Source organism: Palaemon carinicauda, chromosome 16, assembly GCF_036898095.1.
Source record: "Palaemon carinicauda isolate YSFRI2023 chromosome 16, ASM3689809v2, whole genome shotgun sequence".
In the NCBI taxonomy this organism is placed as follows: domain Eukaryota; kingdom Metazoa; phylum Arthropoda; class Malacostraca; order Decapoda; family Palaemonidae; genus Palaemon; species Palaemon carinicauda.
In genome coordinates, this window is record NC_090740.1 from 125,025,848 (window position 1) to 125,052,474 (window position 26,627).

General features: G+C 37.6%; 1 protein-coding gene across 10 annotated transcripts in view; it reads right to left on the reverse strand.

Annotated features, from left to right (window-relative positions):
* Pfk (ATP-dependent 6-phosphofructokinase) overlaps window positions 1–26,627 on the reverse strand; it is a 130,460-nt gene that overhangs the window by 64,532 nt on the left and 39,301 nt on the right. For 7 of the 10 annotated variants that reach the window (XM_068390037.1, XM_068390043.1, XM_068390041.1 and 4 more), the window contains 3 exons: window positions 25,961–26,150; window positions 22,038–22,248; window positions 19,257–19,365 (listed from right to left, as the gene is read on the reverse strand). In XM_068390037.1, the coding sequence (XP_068246138.1) occupies window positions 19,257–19,365; window positions 22,038–22,248; window positions 25,961–26,150 (510 nt within the window). Of the gene's footprint in view, window positions 1–7,197; window positions 7,307–19,256; window positions 19,366–22,037; window positions 22,249–25,960; window positions 26,151–26,627 lie in introns of all 10 variants that reach the window. The other 3 variants (XM_068390044.1, XM_068390040.1, XM_068390045.1) reach the window with 1 other exon arrangement.

Genomic DNA, 26,627 nt, shown 5'->3' on the forward strand with positions numbered 1-26,627 from the left:
ATGGGAGCAGGTGTGGTAACAGACGGGGTTAGTGACTGAAGTGGAACCATTACCTTCCCTGGAAGCATGTTATGCTTAAATAAAAGTCCATAGGAGGCTACGCAGCTAAAGGCTCCTCTCCAAATGACAGAGTCCTCAAGGGAATATCAGAAGGAGGGAGAAAAGCACTTTCTCATCTACAGGGACCATATCCGAGAAAAGTTAAGTTCTCTCAGTGAGGGTTTCAATGGTGCAAAAGCAGCAGACTAGAAGGCAACATTATGAAACTGCTTGACAGTCTAGTGAGTTGGCAACAACCAAAGATGTATGACTGAGAAGCATGCGGTAAGGTATGCAGAGCATGTTGTATGCAGAGCATGCTGTATGTAGAGCATGTTGTATGCAGAGCATGCTGTATGCAGAGCATGTTGTATGCAGAGCATGCTGAATGCAGAGCATGCTGTATGCAGAGCATGTTGTATGCAGAGCATGCTGTATGTAGAGCATGTTGTATGCAGAGCATGCTGAATGCAGAGCATGCTGTATGCAGAGCATGTTGTATGCAGAGCATGCTGTATGCAGAGCATGCTGTATGTAGAGCATGCTGTAAGGTAAGCAGAGCGTGTTGCATGGCGTTTAACATTTCTCAGAAATTCCATGACCAGTGCTAGAGTGCTTCATGCATGCTTGCATGGGGTTTTAATATCAAAATAATATTTACCTTACATTCATAACTCATGATTCATTTTTGTTTTGAAGATATTTTGCCATATTTTGCGATATTGTTAAAAATATATTGCAAGGAATACATATATATTTTTATATAAGTAAGACAAATAACCTCCATTATCATAATGTTTGTGTAGGCATACATGTATATGATTACAAATGCAAGTTATGAAAGTAATGAGGTGTTATTATTGTCATTTGTTATTTCTCAAGTTGAGGAGAAAGTGGCAGATGCATGCGTTGAGGTGGCTGACTCATAGCATGAGGTTGCTGCCTCAAGGGCTGCGCTTGCTGAGTGGTTGGCGGATGCGCAGTAGCAAGTTCCTGAGGAACGAGTTGAGGTTCCTGAGGTGTGAGCTGTGAGCGATGAGGTAGTGGCTGCGCAGAACACAGTAATTGTCTCGCGAGTTGAGGTTCCTGAGGCGCAAGGCTAAGGTGTTGTGCTTGCCTTGAGGAGGGTTGAGCTCGCTGCAGCGAGAGCTGAGGAGACTGACTCATGGATGGGAGAGGTTGTTGTACCTCAAGAGAGTGTTGCCTCACTGGTGGAACTGCAAGTGGAAGCGGAGGAAGTAAGGTATAAGCTTCCTGTTCCCATTGCTGAGGTTGCCTTAAGGAAGGCGGAGGGAGCTGCACACCACTGGAAACAGTAAACTCAGAACGTGGTAAGGTATCCTGAGGAGCCTCAACATCGTACGCCTGGCAGGCAGTACTGCGATCAGGCGGAGCGATCGCAGGAGGAGGTGTAACCTTCTCAGCCTGACACTCACGCATCAAGACCGCAAGTTGTGACTGCATGGACTGCAGTAGAGTCAACTTGGGGTCGGCAGACACTAAGGTCTGCTGAGGTAAAGCCTTAACAGCAGAGATCTGTTGTGGCAGAACCTTACTCCTCTTAGGCGGAGTGCAGTCACCTGAGACTGAGGAGAGTCAGAGCTAACCCAATGACTGCATCCGGGTTGTTGAACTCTAACTTCGTACGTCTGGCATAGGTCTGGACTTTACGTTTAAGAGGTCTGAGACCTGAGACCAGCGTTTTCTCCCCGAAATTTCTTCTGCAGACGAGCAAAATAAGGGCTCAATCGTCTGCGGGTGGGAGTGACGGTCTCATAAGACACGCCCGCAACCACCGAGGATACTTCTGTGCGCCGATCAAGGCCTGCCGAACCCTTTTGCCCTTCGACATTGCTTCTCCCCTGGGCTTGGGAGCTTGCAAGAGGTCCCGGACTGGGAGGACGACTGGCACGCACAGAAGTACCCTCACGCACAACACTGACACACTTTGCGCTTATCACTTATCACTTTGATTTTCTGTTTGCACTTATTTCACTGAACTCGAAACTTTAAGTGGTTTGTACCTGAAACACGCAATTCTATCCTTTCTCAAAAGTTAGTAATTGCGAAAACAGAATTACAATGTAACAGAAAAATCTAATGAAAGATAAATAATTCAGTGGCTGGAAAGAGACTAAACACTAGATCAAATAAACTACGTTTAAAATCTCTCACCGCATAAAGCTTGAGAACAAGAAAAACTCTAGAAACGTTTACCTTCTTCCCCTAAAGAGACTAGGGAGAAGAGCAAAAACGATAACAACGTTACTCGCTTGAACGAAACGTTTATCCTCCTCTTTCTCCCTCCGTCTCTATCTCTCTCTCTCTCTCTCTTGACTTAGAACCTGAGAGAAGAGCCCAATCATATATATCGTTAAAACATATTATTGTTAAAGGAAAATATTTCCCAAAATGAAAAGTTCCTTTGTAGAATTAAAACCATTAAGTTAAGAAAGAATGAACAAAACGCTAGACACGGTTACTCTTACTGCAACGTGACACCGTGAAAATTCTCTCTCTATCGTAACGATAGAGCGCAAGTTGAACGTTCTGAAACGTCAACAACTGCAGAGACAAAACGTTAGTTCAACTTTGAAAACAGTACGAGACTATCAAAGAAATTCTTTCAAAAACATTAAAATAGCATAATATGTTAACAGGTAAAACCGAAATGACGGGCTCAATGTTAATTAACTTCGGTACAAGAAAAGACCGCCTACCATTAGGAAAGGTCGAATATATAAAAATTAATTTTAATAATTTTATAATAAAAGGAAGTTAATCGAAGAGGCCTATAAAAGGCGGAGAGATATAAAATAAATCTATAACTTTTGTTAAGCAAAATTAAGAAAGAGAGTCTATACTCTCTTAGACACCAACACTTCCGTCTAAGGGAAGGGTCGGCCATTTAAAGGTGAAAGAGAGTTCATACTCTCTTCGTCACCATAATAAAATTAATTCCAAAAGCTAACTAAGCTAATATAGAAGTTTCTAGTATAGCGAATAGCTGCAAATTTTAGAGAAATACTTCAACAAACCGTGAACAATACTCCAAAATCATAAGCGTATCCAAGAACGTCTTGCCGGAAGCACGACAGAGGAAAAAGTGAGGTGGCGTCAACAACAAGTACTGTAGTACCTGGCCACAGGTGGCGCTTGTGAGTACACCCCCTTCTAGTATAGTGATAGCTGGCGTATCCCTCCCGTAGAATTCTGTCGGGCAACGGAGTTGACAGCTACATGATTATCGGGTAAGTTTAATATTGAAAAAAGCATATTTTCTGTTGTTTTACTAAAGCCCCTACATGTAGTTCTCCAATCCACCATATAGGGAAAGAAAGAAAATACTAAGGGATGCATCTAACTTATAAAACTTTTCTTGGGTACTTCACTAAATAATGTCTTCATTTTTCATTATAATAACCTAATCTTCCAGGAAAATTTAGTATGCTAATTTGAAGACTGCTACTGCCTTCAATAGAAGGCATTGGGAAGGATGCATCAGGCAACCGACTCCTTAATATAGGGATAATAATGGGAAAGAAGAGTTTATCAGTTTCCGGGATCTAATTTTGCAAATAACCATTAGCTCACAGTATACAATACTATACTGAATATTTTTTTTTTCATTTTATTATTTAAATAAAAAGAAAGTTTTTTTATACAAAGCCATCATACATGTACAGTGTGTACACATCCATGTCTTCAAATGTTTTTTGTCTACAATATCAGCAGCAGCACCATACATCAAGCACTACCTGGAATTTCAGGTACCAATCTGTCAACTGTCTCACTTTTTGTGAAGTCTGCGCATGAGTGTCAGAGATAAGCAGTGCTGAGTCTGTATGAAAAAAACTTGATATTTAAACTGAGTTATTTTAACACCTACCTGAAAATCATGTGATCATTCTTTGAATGAAAAGCATAGCCAAAATAAAAATAAAATAGCAATCCTTGTTCACACCGTAAAGACGTTCGAGAGTACAGAGTGCCTGTGCTAAAATTGCCTTCCCCTCAGCTACTTTTGTTTCTCATTCTTCCGAAGCCTTAGAATTTTGTAGAAAAATCAACACAATTCCAAGTGAAGATGCGGGTGGGAACTTGCTCGAATTTAAGCTATGTAATGACATTAGTTATTCTAGTTTAATAATTAAGTTTATTTCAATGGAACTTTCAACAAAGCCAAGAGGTACATGAATATGATAAAGAGTAAAAGAAATATTGGGTTAACATGCTAGCACGCAGAAATCTTGCATTTAGAAAAAATCTGGGAACACATTTTCAAATACAAGAAATGGGTAAGGTATTTATAGGATACTCGAGGCTTAATAAAGCACATGTGGCAAGCTTCTACTAATCCTCCGTGTATTAGCCTCAAGTTTATTGTGCCATAACAATTGAAAACCATCAATGAGGGTGTTAACGAGTGACGAGGATCGGATGAACCAAACTTCTTTTCAATTATGTAACAAATTTTTCAAGTCCCATTTTCTTTTCTATCTCCAGTTATATTCACATAACTATATTAAACATTAATTTTATAAGTTTTAATCTACAGTAAATAGTAGAATTTCAAGACTTGAAGATGAGGATTTCAAGTCTCTTAATCAAAGGTAAACCACAAAGTGATGTATGAGTGACACCAGGTGAATATTAGGCTACTTGGCTTGCGAGATTAAACTTTGTCAATATTTGTTTTAAATACGAACTTTAGCTAAATACATTGTATTTGCTGGCATATCAATTAAAATAAGTTTTAAAACAACCCTATTTCACAGATCCAAGAGGTATGTTTATGATAAATCAAATCAATACTTGATGATAAACTTTCTTCCGATTAATAATTCCTTTATACATTTGCATTTTACTCATTAATCTTGCAAATGCCATTAGGCATATCCTACATCAGAAGAATTCTACGGTAATTTTCAGTCTTTTTCTGTTATTTTTATTATTTACGAATCAGGATTTCACAAAATAAATAAAATTATATATCAGTGGAAAGGAAATTTATCCAGCTATTCAAAATCTGATAGTTTTACATTCCTAGCTCTAATGGATGAGTTACGTAAAATGTCATAAAAAAGCGCATGGAGCTTGAGTGACAGATTTTCTTGGTAAGTGGGTGGGATTGAAAGCATTAAGGCAATCCAAAAAGCTTGAGAAAACATTTCACACACTAAGAGAGATTTCTGGGGGTTGGATTCATTTTGAAAACTTGATGAGCATGAAAAAATTATAGTAAAATTGAATAAGAAAGTTAGGTTAGAGGAGGAAGTTGCACACCATAATTTAATGACGTACAAATCTATATATACCATAATTTTCTGATATCACTCCTATCAATTCATTAAGAACTTGACAGATATAGGAGTATGTCTAACATTCTTGGGTACAAGTTTAATCCCTATCTGGAAGGTGGGATATCAACCCTTACAGCATATATGGGGTACACCTGCCCGGGGTGAATAAAGTGCCTCCCACCTTAGGTAAACTACTTCCAAACTATTTTAGATGAATAAAAATTTTTTTTGTATAATGTTCCTTAATATTAAAATGGAAAATTTTGCTCTTATTCTATGCAGCACTTTTCTTCATAATTTTAAAAAGACCACTATTGGAGGTAAGATTTAATAACCATAAAATTCCTTGCACAATGGCAACAGGTAATGGTAGGGCAAGATCATTCTAAATATTAACCCTTTTACCCCCAAAGGACGTACTGGTACGTTTCACAAAACCCATCCCTTTACCCCCATGGACGTACCGGTACGTCCTTGCAAAAAAATGCTATAAAAAAATTCTTTTTCATATTTTTGATATTTTCTTGAAAAAATTCAGGCATTTTCCAAGAGAATGAGACCAACCTGACCTCTCTATGACACAAATTAAGGCTGTTAGAGCAATTTAAAAAAAAATATACTGCAAAATGTGCTGGGAAAAAAATAACCCCTTGGGGGTTAAGGGTTGGAAATTTCCAATATGCCCGGGGGTAAAAGGGTTAAGAAATAAAAACTTTTATAATTTCTAAAAATTGCTGATCGATAACAGCACAGTACTACTTTTACCAGTTACCTTGTACATTTTACCTTTATCTTTTTGTATCTCGTTATAAAGCAATCTATCTTCTTCAGGTTTCAGTTCTCATTTCTGAGCAAATATTCCACTCAAACCCAGCCTAACAAGATACTGTACCTCTAAAGTCTCATTTAATTGATTTATAATCACAATAACAGTAACTACCCTATTCCAAATAATTTTTACAATTCATGCTCTCCATTTCAATTCATCATACAAAAAATAAAATACTGTATCCCCATCTTATACAATATGGTTGAAATAGCTTTATTCAACTCATATTAACATTCTTCTCTTCAACTATAGTCCATTTCTTTTAGCGATGCATATTTGCACTGACTCGCAGCAGTGCCCTTTTAGCTAGGAAAAGTTTCCGGATCGCTGATTGGTTGGACAAGATAATTCTAACCAATCAGCGATCAGGAAACTTTTCCGAGCTAAAAGGGCATCGCCGCGAGTCGGTGCAAATATGCATCGCTAAAAGAAATGGACTAAAGTACGTATATTATTCACAAGTGTACCCCGAGCCGTAAAAAATATTTACATAGACATGAACACACACACATGCACACGAACAGACACAGATTCAACCTTTCCCAGCCCATCCCCTTTCCTAATTATAACCCGCTGGTTCAACATTTTGCGGGAGTGTTTGGTTTCTCAGTGTACCTCTCAGGCCACCCCATCTCACTAGATCATGACTACTCCCTCTCCTCCATGAACGTAACAGGAAAGAAATTTAAATATATTTATACTTTATATTTATATACACAGCCAGACACTTTTTCTTTATTAGAGGAAATTATAAAGTAAAGATGATGAGAATGACTATCATGGAAGGATATCCTTAATAAATCTACATAGTTTTAAGATCAGTAAAATCAATTATATTCAATCCTAAGAAATAAACTTCAACCAAAAACATTAAATTTATTCTTAAACATTGCAATGTGTTTATGAAATTGCATAAAAACTCCTGCGCTCCTACTTTTGCGTTCCAATTTCTATATGAACAGAAAATTATGGTATACAAAGAAGGCCAGGCATCAAAGCACACCTGAACACCACTCAGTACATTACCGATTCCAGCTTGTGACAGAGCAGTTCCTCCCAGCCATGAGGAGGAGGAAACTCCGGGATAAACATGAAATCAGCTTCACAGCCAATGGCTGCGGAGAGGCTAAGGTAACTAGATCCCAAAAACAAAAGAAATAAAAATTGTGACTTAAATAATACTACTGGCCATTTGTAAAATGGTTTTGAGACATTAATAACTAGGGAAATGCACTAATAACCAAGATACTAAAATCTAGAGAAAATGTAAAAACAAATACCTTTGAATAAAATATGAATGAATGAATGAATGAATGAAAGAAAATAAACGCGTAAATAAGTAGGTAATTAAATGTACGAATACTATGTACATCAAAATTTGAAGTACAGTACCATAAAGTTGCAGGGAAATATAAGGTCAGGTTGAGTAACCTAATACTGTAATACAAAATAATAGTAAAAGACACCCAATTATCCAAAAAATCAATACAAGTCTGCAACTATTATACAATGCTTGGATGGTAAATTCTGCTTTTCACAAACCCCTAGAGCAATTAAAAGCACAACTCAATTCTAATCCTTTTCATTTACCATTCCAACAATTATTACGAATTCATATTCCGTTCTCTTTTCATATTTAAAGCAATCAATTTCAGCTACACTTCACTTTGGTCCGAATAGCTACTCATAAAAGAGTGAATTCTACATTTAAACTGGCCCCACTCAGTTGCAATTATCATAACCGGACTCATCGAACACTAAAAATGTAGCTCTTTTGTAGTGTTTATTTGATTCCATCTTATGATTTCAGCGTTTCATGCAATTTCACATTTTTACTTGTTTCAATTGTTTTATGGAAAGTTTAATTGAATCACTCTGAGGTGTTTCAATTAACACTAACCACTTTTTTTCTCTTTTTGTTTACTCAAACACAAGAGTATATGTCCAATGGTCTGCTTCTTTACTCTGCTTGGTATTTATTTCAGTGTATATTAGCCGCTAAAATTATCAGATGCTTCAGAGGTCTGACCTTTTGGCGAGTGGTAAAATACAGTTAGTAGCATGGACTGTGTGGCTTCGCCTGTAGGGAGGAAATCTATGTTTTCCGGGTTACGTGAGAGCGCTGCTAGTTCTGAGATTCTAGCACCTGAGGCCATAGCTGATAGAAATAACGTTTTCCTAAGCAGAGTGATATAAGAGCAGGACTCGTTGTCAGTGTCCGACGCGAGTTTGAGGACATTGTTCAGAGACCAAGAGACTTTTTGCGGCCGATCCAACGGCCGAAGCCTAGCACATGCTTTTGGAATAGATGAGAAATAGGAATCAGCTAGGTTAATGTTAAACCCAACCAGGAATATCTTCTTCAAAGCTGACTTGATGGTAGTTATAGTGCTAGCTGCCAAGCCCTTGTCAAATAGGAACCTAAAGAACGAGATGGCTAAATTCGGAGTCATACGAGTGTGGTCTGAATTCTTTAGGAAACCTGCTAATTTCTTAACAGCCGAATCATATTGACGAATTGTCGAGTCCCTTTTGTCCGCTTCGATGAAGAGAACGTTTTCCGGGTCAATGTTTGCGTCTTTAAGAGCTGCAAACTTCATGAAGTCCACAAAGTTAGGGTTTTGGCTATCCTTGAGGAATCTGACACAGTCTGTGTTTGAATTACTTGGGTTAGTTTGGGGAATGGAATCCGGAAGGGTCGGAGTTTCAGCTCGAGGAGGAGAGGAAACCAACTGCTCTTTGGCCAGTGAGGTGCTACTAAGGCCACTGCCCCCCGGAAGGAGCGTAGTTTGTGCAATACTTTCATTAGAAGATTCACTGGTGGAAATAGGTAAATCTTCCTCCAATGGTTCCAATCCAGGGTTAATGCGTCTATGGCATAAGCCTGAGGGTCCATGTTTGGTGTCACATAACAAGGAAGTTTGTGATTCATCTGAGTTGCGAATAGATCTACCTGAAGGCCCGGAACCAGCCTGAGTATCCACCGGAATGAAATTATGTCCAGAGACCATTCTGATTCCAGTGGTACATCACACAATAAAATAAGAAAATTAATAAAATTGATTGCTTTTTCTTAGTAATAGTAATAACGAAGAATAACGACAACGTAACAAATAAACAAGGATATAGTCTAAAACGAACCCTCCAGGGTACAAATAACAGACTAAATCGCTAAACTTTAAATCGCTACTATGCTTTAAAACGCTATCTTTAAATCGCTATTCTTCGTAGGTCCAAATTGGACTTGCAAGCAAATAAATACCATAGTAAAAACTAATAATAATTAATGATAACACAAAAGGCCATAAAACGTAAGTGATATAACCTAGCTGACAGAGTACCAGATGGGCAAAAATAACTAGAAAATTTACCGAAGCGAACATACCCAAAATGGCTGCCGATACCTCGGCAAGACAATCGCTTCCAAAACTAAAAACCACCATATTGGAAACAGAACAAATGCCCGGTACTGCCAAAAGCTGCCAAAACAAACTATGGTACTTAACATTGGTAAGGGTGAAGTAACAACGTCAGTCATGTTGAAATAACGAGAAACTCTTCGAAAAAACACTGTGCCCAAAAAATACTCGACTTGTTGCAAGTCCAATTTCAGAAGGATGTCCTAGAGGGCGCGCGTGGTAGGTGTCGTTGGGGAGTTCAACTGTGTTCTCTAGGGCCTGTCGCGGCCCTCCCCATTGATGAAGGGATTATCTAAATGGAAGACAACCTGTGAATAGTGGTTTTTCACACGCCTTTGTTTAATACACGACACCTACAAGGTGTTCGCGCGAGGGTTGTAACCTCTGAATTCCATGCTTTTATCTTTCTCTAGTATATTTGGAAGATTTATATTAGGAAAGGTATAAGGAAGGACCTTTCTCACCGGCTGTCACAGGCCTCTTCCCAGAAATAGATTTTTCCTTCGTCAAAATCCCTTTTCTAAACTCAAAGGTAGGCATTACATATGAGTATCCTACAAAACACCCTAAAAATGAGCGATGATATAGGTACTGATGAGACTTTTAGGACTAGTCTTGGCTAGTTCGATGAGACGTGGCATACAATGTCATAATGCATGGGGAGGGAGCCAGTTTTAAATGTGAAAAAAACAAAAAACTGTCAAAAATTATAAAAGATTTAAATAGCTTTGTTGAAGCCTAGAGCTTAATTTGCCATGTTTTCAGGTGTAATGAGACAAACCTCTTTTGGAAAAAATCCAGATAAATAACCAAGGAGGTAATGGCCTTGCTAAGGCATAAACCTATGAAAGGCAGACTAACTCTCTGTTGCTATGAAGGAATGCAAATGGGGCCTTGATATGACCCTACTTGTTTATCATTTTAAAAACCCAAGGATTTAAATGAAAATAATTTCTTGAATAAAAATCTAAATATGATGTGGAGACCCAATGGTAAAGCCAAAGTAACTAGGAAAATGTTCATGAGTGAGTTCATGAGTCCTTTGGTCCCAGTATAAAAAAAAAAAATACCTGCAAGAGAACTAATTGCCACTTATGACTCTTCTCTTCCTGGAAAATGCACCTCCTAATCCTTCAGGATTGGAGGACAAGTTACTGGAGTTCTCCTTCCTTAACTTTGAATTTTTTTTACCCCAGTACCACTCCTCTCATCTAGCTAGGAACCAGCTGGGGTTTTCCTAATTTTAGGAAGCTTGGCACAAAAGCTCTTTTCTGAAGATGCTTTAAAATCCCCCCTAGAAGATATAGTAGAACCATTTCAACATCCTCCAATGTTCATGACTCATAGCAATAAATGAGGGATAAGTATCTTACAGAGCACTGAACTCTGCCTCAAGGAAGTTGTGGAGAAACGGTGTAGCAAAGAAGGGCTTTAAGACATGGAGCCTAGCCTATGGTCAAGAAAACAGTGTCCCTAAACAAGTCAATGGGGGAGGATCCCAGAAAAGAAAGCATCACTGAGAAACTATAAGATCTTCAGGAGCAGCAGCTATAGATTGTACAGTAGCTTAGGAAATGCATACAGATGAGGAGGAGTAAAGGAATGATGCTCCTAGTTCTTTGATTAAAGAAAAGTGTGCAAAATGAGTCAAGAAGCACAAAGTTGTAGAAAACTTTAATCTACATAAGGCTGTAACCAACCACCTGATTAATATCTTTAATGATAATGCAATAGGTAGTTATTTTGCATGCTAAAATGTAGGAAAAACAAATACTGTACTGTATATATCTTTGGACAGGTTTTTAGTGAGATTGAGTTTCAGTACCTCTCAAAAGGCAGCATAAAAGGGGGAAAGATGCAGAAACCTGTCAGAAGGACAGCTATTCGATGTCATTATAAAAGGGGACTTCCCTTATGAATAGTATCACCTCCCTTTCCTCATTGTTCAGGTCATCAACTTCTCTTACTGCAAGTAAAGTGAAGTTATATACTTAACAATTCGATCTATTTATTTTATATATTGTTTCTTTTTGTGATTTGATTTTAAGCATACAAATACAGTATGCTTAAAGCAAATAAAGGTTAAAAATAAAAGGTTTTAGTTCCAATTTCATCTCAAAAGATGCTTGTCGGAACATCAACTGAGAAACATACTATGGAGCCCAACCCCATCAGGAACTTCCCAATAAACAGGATAAACTCACAATAAGACTTGACCTGCTCTTCATGTAAATTTAAGGCTAGCATGTTACCACTGTATTAGTCAGGAGGCTAATACAAGCTTTTTTGTACAAAGCCATTAATCCTATGATAACCCTACTATTAGTCCCTTGAAACTTATTGCCTATACAAAAAGTGGGGTTGTTGGTTAAGATTTACCTGAAAATTGAGGGGCATGTACAGCGAGGTGAAATGGTTTTTTAGCCTGACACACAAAAGTTTATTTTGGAATTGTATATAAAGGCTTTTTATTTGATTAATAGGACTATATGAGAAAAGTTGTAATCAACGATATAGTATTTTTCTAATCCATCTATTTATAACTGCTTCCATGTTAAAAAGGTAGAGAAAAGAAAAATATGCATATAAGTACTACACTCCAAGAAAGCCTTTCATACCCTCTAATGCTATGATACTGTACAGAAAAAACCGAGATTCTAGCGAGTGATTTGCATCCGATCATTGTACAAATTTTTCTGTACAATATCTGAAACATACGACACTTCAATAAGTTGTCTACCTTCCCTTTCTAACAAGAAAAACTGTCAATTTTTTTTAATAATAGAAATTGTGTTCAGCAGCAATTTTAGCTGTGTAGTAGCATGCTATCTAACTACAATAAAAGTTATCTACTAAAAATGATATTTTAATTATAAAATAAATTTTTGAATATACTTACCCGGTGAATATATAATAGCTGCAACTCTGTTGCTCGACAGACACATACAATAAAAACTCGCCAGCGATCGCTATACAGGTTGCAGGTGTGCCCACCAGCGCCAACAGTCGGCCAGATACCACTCTCGATGTAAACAAAGACTCAATTTCTTCTCATCCCACTGCGTCTCTATTGGGGAGGAAGGGAGGGTCGTTTAAGTTATATATTCACCGGGTAAGTATATTCAAAAATTTATTTTATAATTAAAATATCATTTTTAAATATTTAACTTAGCCGGTGAATATATAATAGCTGATTCACACCCAAGGAGGTGGGTAGAGACCAGAGTTAAATATGTTTACATCGTATAAGCTAAGAGTTTTTTTATTTCATTTTGGCAGTTATCAATATAACAAAACCAAAATAAATAGGTACCTGGTAAGGAAGTCGACTTAGATGATTACTCTGCCTTGTAAGTACGTCTTCCTTACGGAGCCCAGCGATCCTCTTAGGATGCTGACAGACCCCCAGGAGCTGAAGTATCAAGGGCTGCAACCCATACAACAGGACCTCATCAAACCCCTAATCTGGGCGCTCTCAAGAAATGACTTTGACCACCCGCCAAATCAACCAGGATGCGAAAGGCTTCTTAGCCTTCCGGACAACCCATAAAAACAACATTAAAACATTTCAAGAGACAGATTAAAAGGGTATGGAATTAGGGAATTGTAGTGGTTGAGCCCTCACCCACTACTGCACTCGCTGCTACGAATGGTCCCAGTGTGTAGCAGTTCTTGTAAAGAGACTGGACATCTTTCAAGTAAAATGACGCGAACACTGACTTGCTTCTCCAATAGGTTGCGTCCATGATACTTTGCAGAGATCTATTTTGCTTAAAGGCCACGGAAGTTGCTACAGCTCTAACCTCGTGCGTCTTAACCTTAAGCAAAGATCGGTCTTCCTCACTCAAGTGTGAATGAGCTTCTCGTATTAACAATCTGATAAAATATGACAAAGCATTCTTTGACATAGGCAAGGATGGTTTCTTAACTGAACACCATAACGTTTCAGATTGGCCTCGTAAAGGTTTAGTACGAGTTAAGTAGAACTTAAGAGCTCTAACAGGGCATAATACTCTTTCTAGTTCATTGCCTACGATCTCCGATAAGCTAGGAATATCGAAAGATTTAGGCCAAGGACGAGAAGGTAGCTCATTTTTGGCTAGGAAACCAAGTTGCAGAGAACAAGTAGCTTTTTCTGACGAAAACCCGATGTTCTTGCTGAAGGCATGAAGCTCACTGACTCTTTTAGCCGAGGCTAAGCATACCAGGAAAAGAGTCTTAAGAGTGAGATCTTTCAGGGAGGCTGACTGTAAAGGCTCAAACCTGTCTGACATGAGGAATCTTAGGACCACGTCTAAATTCCACCCAGGAGTAGCCAAACGACGCTCCTTAGAGGTCTCGAAAGACTTAAGGAGGTCTTGCAGATCTTTATTGTTGGAAAGATCTAAGCCTCTATGCCGGAAGACCGAGGCCAACATGCTTCTGTAGCCCTTGATAGTAGGAGCTGAAAGGGATCGTACTTTTCTCAGGTATAAGAGAAAATCAGCTATTTGGGCTACAGAGGTACTGGTCGAGGATACGGAAACTGACTTGCACCAGTCTCGGAAGACTTCCCACTTCGATTGGTAGACTCTAATGGTAGACGCTCTCCTTGCTCTAGCAATCGCACTGGCTGCCTCCTTCGAAAAGCCTCTAGTTCTCGAGAGTCTTTCGATAGTCTGAAGGCAGTCAGACGAAGAGCGTGGAGGCTTTGGTGTACCTTCTTTACGTGTGGTTGACGTAGAAGGTCTACTCTTAGAGGAAGACTTCTGGGAACGTCTACTAGCCATCGAAGTACCTCGGTGAACCATTCTCTCGCGGGCCAGAGGGGAGCAACTAACGTCAACCTTGTCCCTTCGTGAGAGGCGAATTTCTGCAGTACCTTGTTGACAAACTTGAATGGTGGGAATGCGTAAAGATCTAGATGTGACCAATCTAGGAGGAAGGCATCTATATGTATTGCTGCTGGGTCCGGGACTGGAGAGCAATAGATTGGAAGCCTCTTGGTCAGCGAGGTTGCAAAGAGATCTATGGTGGGTTGACCCCAAGTCGTCCAAAGTCTCTTGCACACATCCTTGTGGAGGGTCCATTCGGTTGGAATTACTTGACCTTTCCGACTGAGACAATCTGCTAGGACGTTCAAGTCGCCCTGGATGAACCTCGTTACTAGGGAGATGCCTCGATCTTTTGACCAGATGAGCAGGTCCCTTGCGATCTCGTACAAAGTCAGTGAGTGGGTACCTCCCTGTTTGGAAATGTACGCCAAGGCCGTGGTGTTGTCCGAGTTTACCTCCACCACCTTGCCTCGAAGGAGATTCTCGAAGCTTATCAAGGCCAGATGAACCGCCAAAAGCTCCTTGCTGTTGATATGCATGCTCCTCAGACTCGAGTTCCACAGACCTGAGCATTCCCGACCGTCCAGCGTCGCGCCCCAGCCCAAGTCCGATGCGTCCGAGAAGAGAACGTGGTTGGGTATCTGAACTGCCAGGGGAAGACCCTCTCGTAGGCTGATATTGTCCTTCCACCAAGTCAGACAAGACTTTATCTTTTCGGAAATCGGGATCGAGACCGCCTCTAGCGTCTTGTCCTTTTTCCAGTGAAAAGCCAGATGGAATTGAAGAGGACGGAGGTGTAGCCTTCCTAGCGAGACAAATTGCTCCAGGGATGACAGCGTCCCTACCAGACTCATCCACAGCCTAACTGAGCAGCGTTCTTTCTTCAGCATCTTCTGGATGGAGAGCAGGGCTTGATCTATTCTGGGGGCCGACGGAAAAGCCCGAAAAACTTGACTGTGAATCTCCATCCCTAAATACAGAATAGTTTGGGGTGGGACCAGCTGTGACTTTTCCAAATTGACTAGGAGTCCCAATTCCTTGGTCAGATCTAGAGTCCAATTGAGATCCTTCAGACAGCGATGACTGGAAGAGGCTCTGAGAAGCCAATCGTCCAAGTACAGGGAGGCTCTGATCTCCGATAGCTCGAAACTGGTACCCCACATTCCTGTAAACAAACCTCAGAAACGGTTGGGAATCCGGGTGTATAGGAATGTGGAAGTATGCCTCCTGAAGGTCGAGAGAGACCATCCAGTCGCCTTCCATAAATGCTGTCAAGACAGCCTGGTAGACTTCATCGTAAAGTTTGTCTTGACAATGAATACATTGAGCGCACTTGCCTCTTACGTACTCCTGCGGTGAACATGGCTGCCAAATCATGGAGCCATCCCTGCGGGACTTGTCCCTGCAGAGAACGTGGCTGTCAGATCATTGGAGCCATCCCTGAAAGCCTTGTTTATGCATGACATAATTGTACAGCAAAACTTCAAAGGCTCGAAAACAGCTGTGAAGTTGACCTGTAAAATCTAGGAGCGTCTCCTGGCCAGGCGCCAGGGAGAGTCTACGAGATTTGAGAAGTCTATCTGGGCAGAGGCAGGAACTCCCAAGCCGAGAACTTCTCTCGTGTCATATCAGACTCTCGCTCTATAAGCCAGTTTAAAAGAAGGGAAAGCAAAGGCTGTATCCCCCAAACTCCTCCTGGTGATAAACCAGTCGCCTAGCAAACGTAAAGCTCTCTAGGAGAGCGAGAGAGCACTAGCTTATAAAACAACGGCTTCGAAGTAGCTAGGCCTAGTGTAAGCTCTGACGTTTAGGCGAACGAGGAGCAGCAGTTACAAAAAGATCCGGACAAAGATCCTTAAAAATCAGCATGATTTATTTAAAGTCCATAGAGGGCTAAGCAGCTTTAGGCTCCTCTCCGTCTGACAGAGTCCTCAAGGGAATATCAGTAGGAGGGGGAACAGCAACTTCCTCATCTAAAGGAACCTTGTCCGATAATAGCCGAGTCTCAAGCAAGGGAGAGACCTACCGTGGTGGCAATGCTTTACAAGCAGAGTCCACACGCACTGGTGCATTAGTAGCGGACCAGGACGCAACATCATGTAACTGCTTGACAGTCTGTGAACTGTCAACAACAACAGGTGCGAGAGACCAGGACGCAACGTCATGTAACTGCTTGACAGTCTGTGAACTGTCAACAACAGGTGCGTGAGGACGCACAGCGTCCACTCGAGACTGCTTTGACCGCCTAGACTGAGCAGTCAAAACAACTCTAGAATGCGGAGGTTGACGCACAGCGTCAAAACAAGTCAACTCCGATTGTTAGCGAACGTCCTGAACGTCAACAGGAGCATCAGCAAGTGGCCTAACGTCCAAATGTGGCTGAAAATCCACACGAGACCGCATCGAGTGTGGTTCTAAACAACCTGACTGACGTGACTTAGCTACGCCAACGTCAACATACGCACAAAGGAACGTTAGGTTGGCTGAAAGCCAGGATCTCGATGAGATAAACGGCTAGGCTCAACGGACTAAACGGCAGAATAGTCTTCCATAAGGGAGGCAAGCTTATTCTGCATGTCTTGCCGTACAACCCATTTAGGATCAACGGAAAAGGTTGCGGTAAGAGACGAGGGTAACGTCTGTGACCGCAAAACCTTGCCAACAAAAAGACTCTCGGAGTCTGTGTTACGCTTTTGTTAGGCGGCGAGCAGTCTTCCGATGACTGCATAGGGTCAGAGCTGTCCTAATGGCTACAACCAGGACGCTGGACCTGTCCTGAAAGGACTGACTTTCGCTTAAGGGCCTAAAAACCTTGTTTCAGGTTTCTTATGCGAAAAGCCTTCGGATGACGAGGAGAAAAACGTCTCTCTCGCCTTATGGTAGGGGTGATCCTGGTAAGATACACCCGATACCATGGAGGGAACGTCTGTTCGCTGATCAAGGCCTCTCGAACCCATAAGTCGTACGACATTACTTCTCCCCTGGGCTTGGGAGCTTGCAAGAGGTCCCGGACTAGGCGAACGACAGGCACGAACAGACGAACCCTCGGTCGCAACACTGATAACACTTTAGGCAATATCACTTTATCACTACGATTTTCTGTTTAGCACTTATTTCACTGAAATCGAAACTTTTACTGATTTCTACCTGAAGCACGCAATTCTAACCTCATCAAAAGGTAGTAATAGCGAAATCAGTCGTATAATGCAAGCACATTAATACCAGCAAAAAACAGTAAACATATTTTAAGATAAAAAATTCAGTGGATGGGGAAGAGACTAAACACTAGTTCATTCAAAATTACGTTTTCAATCTCTCACCGTACATTGCCTGGGGACGAGAATAAAAAACTAAAAACGTTTTATCCTTTCTCCCCGTACAGAGACTAGGGACGAGAGTAACTCGAGAACAACGTTACCCGCTTGAACGGAACGTTTTCTCCCCTCTCTCTCCCTCCGTCTCTATCTCTCTCTCTCTCTCTCTTGATTACGCACCTAAGAGAAGAGCCCACTTACGTTTCGTCAAAAAAACATGTTATTTGACCAAAGGAAAAAAACTGAAAGGTTTTTCAATTAAAAAGTTCCTTTAAAATATAATTTTAAACATTTAAGCTTTGAAAGAAGAATGAACAAAACGTCAGAATCGATTTACTCTTTGTGCAAAGTGAAACTGTGATACTCTCTCTCTCTATCGTAACGATAGAGCGCAAACTGCGTAGCATAAATAAACTAAACGTTAGTTCATCTTTGAAAAAGTATGAAGACTATTCAAAGAAAATCTTTCATAAAATATCTATTAAAAAATATTCATTTAAAAAGTTTTAAATCATTAGCTCTTTAAAAGCTATTTACGATTGAAAGGGCTCAACGTTGTTTAACTTCAGTTTCCAAGTTAGGACCGCCTACTCTCAGGAAAGTCGCATATAAACAAATCATTAAAATTTATTTTTATGTTTATTATAAATGGATAGTTAATCGAAGAGGCCTAATAAAGGCGGTGAGATATAAAATATATAGAGGAAAATCTATAATCAATTTATAACGTGATAAGATAATAGCTAAAAGCCTAAACACACTTCCGTCTAAGGGAAGGGTCGGCCATTTAAAAGTCAAAGAAAGTCCATACTCTCTTTGTCATCAAAAAATTAAATCTATCCAAAAACGAGTTCAAGATTTAAGATGAAGATAAAACACCTGCACTGCGAAAGCTCAAACCAAATTAAAGTACTTCACCAAATATGATGGGAAAAACTCCAGGTTCTACAGCGAGTAAAAGTACGTCTTGTCGACACGTCGACAGAGAAGAAATTGAGTCTTTGTTTACATCGAGAGTGGTATCTGGCCAACAGTTGGCGCTGGTGGGCACACCCGCAACCTGTATAGCGATCGCTGGCGAGTTTTTATTGTATGTGTCTGTCGAGCAACAGAGTTGCAGCTATTATATATTCACCGGCTAAGTTAAATATTTAAAACATAATATTCCGAAGCCGTCTCAACAGGTGGTTTAAAAAATTACTACAGTATTATCAACCAAGTACAATATTTTTAAAAAAACACTAAATACAGTATACATATCTAAAGCCTCTCAACTCTTAACTACTTTCTAAGAGTACAGTACTGTACTAACATAAAAAAAAGTTGCTAAGGCAGAGCTTTAATCATGACTAGCTCAAAACTATTCTAAAATAATAATCATGTTGCACAGAAAAGAAAAATCGAAGCCATGCAGATAGCTCATCAGTAAATCTATGGCAGTAGCTAAGAGAAGCAGAAAGAGATCTGAAAGGAAAATCAATATAGTACAGCAAGCTAGCAAAAAATTATGCAATATAAAGTAGTGAACTCAATCTTGCCTGCTTCAGTTTACTACAGAGCTTCTCCCCCCAATTCTCAGGTGGGGGATTTTCAGGAATGAAAATATAGTCTGCTTCTGATGTCAAACCTGCTACAAGGGCCAAATATCTGAAAATTGAATGTCATACTATTATACTATTAGCCTATGTATACAATACTGAACACCATAGTACAAATTATCAATACATGAAGATATGGAAGTACATTAAATCTATATTCACCAAATGCATAAGAAAAAAAATCTGTTTGCAACTGGTTACAAACATTTACTGTAATACGAATGGCACTGAAAAAAAATATTATAAAGGGCATTATCGTAGCATGGATAAATGTTGATGGAAAGCATGAATAAATATTGATAGTGAGATACATGAGTAAATACTAAGAACTAAAAATATGAAAAGAAAATAAGAATTCAACCTTTACAATAAAATTATAGAATTATTTAGTGCAAGACTATGATACACTGGAACTAATAGCAGCCATAGTCTTGTCTTTTCATTGGGGATTTATTTCAATAAACCATGAATATGTCCATGAAAATCCTGTACAGTATCTAATTTTGAAAGAACTATACCACCCATGTTAAATTCTTATACTATACTGTACTTGAAAAGAACCACATAACCCACATCACATTCTTAATTTCAAAATGAGCTATAGTACCTATATTAAATGATAAACATTTTATTATAAACTTGGTAAATGGGATAGATTTCCATCTCAAATAATTTTTCAGCTGTTTTACACACACACACACACACACACACACACACACACACACACACACACACACACACACACACACACATATATATATATATATATATATATATATATATATATATATATATATACAAAGCTGATCAAGTGTTAAGTATATACAGTAGTTTATTCATGATTTATTTATGTTTTCATATGTGCACTGCATAAGTGAATAGCCAGCTCTTAACATGAGTTCCCCTCATGTAGGTATAAGTTTAAAATATATATATATATATATATATATATATATATATATATATATATGTATATATATATATATATATATATATATATATATATATTTACAAAGCTGGTCTAGTGTAGAGTAAATACAGTAGTTTATTCATGATTTACTTATGTTTTCATATGTGCACTGAATAGGTGAATAGCCAGCTCTTAAGATGAGTTTCTCTTGTGTAGGTATAAGTTTATTATGTAAATTGCGTGAGACTTTGATCATTAACTTCATTGTAGTCTTCATTCCAGTCAGTATATGTAAATTTACGTTATTTTTAAGAGTTAATTTTTTATTTCACGTATTTTGTTACGAAGTCTTACGTGCTCTGTTTGAGAATGCTATGTGATTTGTGCGAGGTATGAACAAGGGCTTGTGTAATGTTCTTTTATATTTTTATACGGTATTGCGTCATGTTTGTGAGAAAATACGCAATTCTTATATTGTGACATGCGCTTTGGAAGATTCCCGAAAATCCTAGCGTTAGATCTTATCTTATTCTTTCATTTCGAGGAAAAAGGGTGGGCGGAGCTAACTGACAGAGTCATCTTGCTGTGCGTACGAGAGTTGCCTGAAACCTAGGATTTGTCTCTTGACATTTTTATCTCCTCAGATACTTTATCCATTCTTTCTTTAAATGCTTGGTAAAAGAAGTATTCAGGTAATGTGTTAGAACTTTACAGTACTTGAAAAGATCAGTTCCCTTACTTGGAATACCAAGAATGCCTTTTACGGAATTAAACATAATTGTTCCCCTATGTCAACGAACGCTATGTTTTTAATCACAAATAGTTTACTCGCATATCCTCTCTGTAACTTGAAGGTCTATTTTTCTTTACATTGAAATTGAAATGTATAACAATTAGAGTGGCTAATCTCTTAATTTCATGAAAAATCTTTCCTTGCATAGGGCACAGGCCCATGCAGGTCTAACTTATTAAGCTTTCTCATATCTAAAAGAAGTTTATAATTTGTACAACTCATGTTATTTGTAAAATCCCCTTATTGCAATAGATAACACCAAGATTTAGAAAGTAATCCCTTCAATTTCTTTGTATTTTGTTTTTTATGGTTTATCTTGATCAGGTTGTGGAATTATTGGGCGAGATAAGGTACCTTGATTTTATTAGAAATGTTCTATAGGCTAATCCTCATTTTGTTTGTTTAGCGGAGGCAATTCTTTTCTTTCATTTTAATGGAGTTAGAGGTAAAGTTATGAGAGTTCTGTAAACCTGTTTTCCTCAGCACAATTTGTCAAGTTACTAAATCCTGGGGTAGGTCTTACAGAATACTTTCATTATTTACTTCTTATCTGAGGGGAGATTTATAATTGTTAACCATTAGCCACCTTTACAATCAATGTGGAAAGCATCATAATGAATGTTGAATAAGACTTAATGAAATGGTATAATGTTTCGAAAATGTATTACATCAATACATACCCAACATTCATTCAATCCTTTCCTCACCACATCCAGTCGTGACAGTGCAATTATGAGATTTTCTAACTTGACAGCCACCCGTAATCATACTCTGTGGTCGAGGTATCTATTGTAGATCTTGCTAGTCACACAGATCCACTAATAATATTCTAATTTTTTAGTTTGTCCATCAAATCTGCCTTTTCAAAGCTTGTAGTATAAAGAATGTTTGATAAGTATTGAAATAATAGATTCTAATATAAAGATTTTGTTCTAAACAGACATAAACTAGTAAATTATGTTCGAAATCACCAAATATGATTTACAGGTACTTTGTTAGTGATAAATCCAAAACTTACCCACAATGTCTGCCCATAACTTCCAAGATGAAACAGCGTTGATGAGAATAGGCGGTAGATGCAATTGCATCAACAGCTTCTATAATCCTATGGAGGGCAGAATCAGTTCCGATTGTCATGTCGGTGCCACAAAAATCATTATCAATGGAGCCAACCATACCAACAATGTTTATGGAATTGTATTTCTGTCTTTCTTCTTCGTTAATCTCACCTATGAAAAGGTAAAAAATATTTTTAAAAATTAGTCATTAAAATATACATGGCAAATTTCATTCTTTCAAGATGAACACTAAATAATCAACCAGCTGCTGATGAAAATCCAGATGATTAAAAAATTCTTAAGCATTCAAGAAAATTATTATATATATATATATATATATATATATATATATATATATATATATATATGTATATACATATATACTGTATTATATATATATATATATATATATATATATATATATATATATATATATATATATATATATATATATACTGTATTATATATATATATATATATATATTATATATATATATATATATATATATATATATATATATATATATATATACTGTATATATATATATATATATATATATATATATTATATATATATATATATATATATATATATATATATATATACTGTATATATATATATATATATATATATATATATATATATATATATATATTATATATATATATATATATATATATATATATATTATATATATATATATATATATATATATATATATATATATATATATATATATATATATATATATATATATATACTGTATATATATATATATATATATATATATATATATATATATATATATATATATATATATATAATCTATATTATCTATATTAACAACAGGTTCATCTACAATGAGCAAACAAAAATGTATGGGAAACTACTAAACTTGACTTGTTAAATTTAAGGGGAAAAAATCATGATCATACTTTAGACTCAATTACAATTAGTACAAGCCTTCGTAGATTGAAGAGCTAATGATAGTTCTATGCAAAAGATGAATAGGATTTTTCATAATTCTGGCCATCCATTGCATTCAGATCTTCCCAGACTATACCATCCTGTACACAGTTATGGATATAAAGTTAATTCTAAGAGTCTTGCATTTTCCATCATAAAACTCAATGCTACACAGTATTCTAGAAGTTTTATTCATTCAGTGATCATATAGTAAAATTATCTCCTTATTTGGTGGTTGAACTGCTGGAACTTCAAAAGCTCAAATTTGTTGCAAATGATTTTCTGTTGTGGTCTTGTTTCATAATTTACATATGACTTATCTATTTAAAATTACTAATCTTAGTATGCCCTATTCTTTATAAATTGCCATTTACCCAAAAAATAGAAATGGTTCTTCTTTCCTTACACTAAGATTAGGCCTCTAAGCTTAGGTGATGAATGCAAGAGTTGATGGGAGAAGTACAAGAGGAAGGCCAAGGTTTGGGTGGATGGATGGAATGAAGAAAGCTCTGGGTGATAGGAGGATGGATGTGAGAGGCAAGAGAGCATGCTAGGAATAGGAATGAATGGCGAGCGATTGTGACGCAGTTCCGGTAAGTCCAGCTGCTCCCTCCGGTGCCTTAGATGACCGCGGAGGTAGCAGCAGTAGAGGATTCAGCGTTATGAAGCTTCGGATGGATAAGGGGGGAGGGTGGGCTGTGGCACCCTAGCAGTACCAGCTAAATTCGGTTGAGTCCCTTGTCAGGCTGGGAGGAATGTAAAGAGGAGAGGTCCCCTTTTATTATTTTTTTCTATTTTTGTTTCAATTGTTGATGTCGGCTACCCCCAAAATTGGGGGAAGTGCCTTGGTGTATGTATGTATGTATTATTATTATTATTATTATTATTATTATTATTAGCTAAGCTACAACCCTAGTTGGAAAACCAGGATGCTACAAGCATTAAGCCCAGGGGCTCCAAAAGGGAAAAAATAGCCCAGTAAGGAATGTAAATAAAGAAATAAACAAACTACAAAAGAAGTAAAGAGAACAATAAAAATAATAATATTCTTAGAACAGTAACATTAAAATATTTCTTTGATATACAATATATAAACTATAAAACATTAAAAACAAAAAAAAGAGAAAGATAGATAAGATAAACAGTGTGCCTAAGTGTACCCTCAAGCAAGAGAACTCTACCCCAAACCAGTGAAAACCATGGTACAGAGGCTATGGCACTCCCTAAGACTAGAGAACAATGATTTGATTTTGGAGTGTCCTTCTAGAAGAGCTGCTTACCATAGCTAGTCTCTCATCTACCATTACCCAGAGGAAAGTGCCACTGAACAATTACAGTGCAATAGTTAACCATTGTGCAGAGAAGAATTGTTTGGTAATCTCAATGTTGTCAGGTGTATGAAGACAGAGGAGAATGTGGAAAGATCAGGCCAGATTATTTGGTGTATGTGTAGGCAAGGGATAAATGAGCCGTAACCAGAGAGAGGGATCCATTGTAGTACTGTCTGGCCAGTCAAAGGACCCAATAACTCTCTAGTAGTAGGATCAAAGTAGTATTAAGACAATCTAGTGGTTATTGGTAATAATGGTGTGGTTACGGTAATTGTGGCTTGTCTATTAGTATCTTTTATGTCAAAACTAATTTCCTGTCCATTTGACATCACTATGCCGCCGTGAGGAGGAAGGTATGCATGTCTATGAACATCTGTTAAGTATAAAAATAATAAATTTCATCAAAAACTCCCATTTATTTCAATGAATCTTCCTTGATGTTTATATTTCTGACTCCAACACACTGACAGACGTGGGCCAGTGACGAAAAGAGGAGAGAAATCTGAAGTATTATTGTTTTTAATTCTTATCCTGTCTAGAGATATTGAGCAAAATCAGGGACTAGGGAATCCTAGACTTCACCAGTATTATCTAATGTATTGCAATATTCGTGGACTGCATGGCAATATTAGAGATCTTACAGCTGCCTCCAGACAGTATGATATTCTATTATGCTCAGAAACTTTGGTTTCTAAAATGATGCAATCATCTCAAATCCTCATTCCAAGCATTGAGGAACCAATAATTTTGAAACAGGATGACATTCACAAGGCAAGGGCAATGGCAGTGTATATTAAGAGTGAGTACCTTACTTCTCATAAGTCCTGCTATGAATGTGGATGTCATGAGACTCAGGTCATAAAAGTTTGTGGCAGACATATCAACTTTTAATTGTGTTCCATTTATTGGAAATGAGACCTGGATAATTCTATATTTGACAGTGATCAAGACTGAGTAGCCTGTCCCTAATGTGTCATACTCATGTAAGATATATATAAAATCTCAAGCAGACTGAAATGACATTTTGAATGATCTTTTGCTTTGAACTGGTCACAACTGTATGAAAGTGCTGAGCCTGTTGCTCTCTAGAATGAGAACCCGGTAAATATAATTGATAGCTGTATCCTCTCATTTGTTAAAATATCAATTGAAAGACAAACCCTGGCTGAATGATGATTGTAGAAGCGCTTATGTAGAGAAATAAGGATGATTACCCTCTTTATATGGGTAACAGAACAGATTTTACTTGAAATAAATATAGTCAGCTAAGAGATATTACTCAGAATTTATGTAAAGAAATACAATTTGACCATACAAGAAACCCTTTCTTGTACAACCCAAGAACATAAATAATGGGCTACGGTACCCTTAAATCTACACTCTTTCATGTAGTCTTGACAGTTCCTCTTTTACTTAAACCAGATGGATCTGTCACTCACTGTCTATCTGAATCCTTTTTACCTTCCTTTTGTAACTTTAACTTCCCTTTGATAAATTCAATACCACTTTGGTTCGCTCATTTCACTAAAACAAAAACTTTGAATAGAAATATAATTCAATTTTCAAAAGAATAATATTCACTTACCCTTCTTGAAAAGGAGAGCTAAAAGGGCAGACCAGTCTTGCCTGAAGAGATTTGCACCTGTGAGAGAGCCATCACCACCAATAACAACAAGATTGGTGATACCCCTTTTAATCAGATTCTTGGCAGCCTTCATTCGACCTTCCCGATCACGGAAGTCTTTGCACCTGGCTGAACCAATAACTGTACCACCCTGAAATATACATTATTACTTGAATGATGTTTATATTGACTCCAGTTTAATTATCATATTAAAAAAAATATAACCACCACGACTGATTTTTTCATATTCAATTACCTTTCTTTTTCCTTTTCTCATTTTACAAAATTACAAATCTTAAGTGTTTTTGCTTAATGAACACAAATGTACAGTCTGCACAAAGTATGAACCATAAAAAGACAAATTTTATTTCTTATTACAGTTATCAGGATTAAAAAATTTCCTATCAAGATAAAACACACAGCACTTCCAAGATACTACACAAAATACTTCTTCAATATACTTTTATAACCAATTACATCTTCAACTTCATTGCTATAATAGCTGCCATGTAATTTATACTCCTTCATGACTTTGTTTCCCAGTCTTCCAATTTCCTGACTTTCTTCTTTTGGCTGTCTCTTTTCTCTTCTTATTTCCCGTGTTATCAAATCTTCTCACTAAAATTCA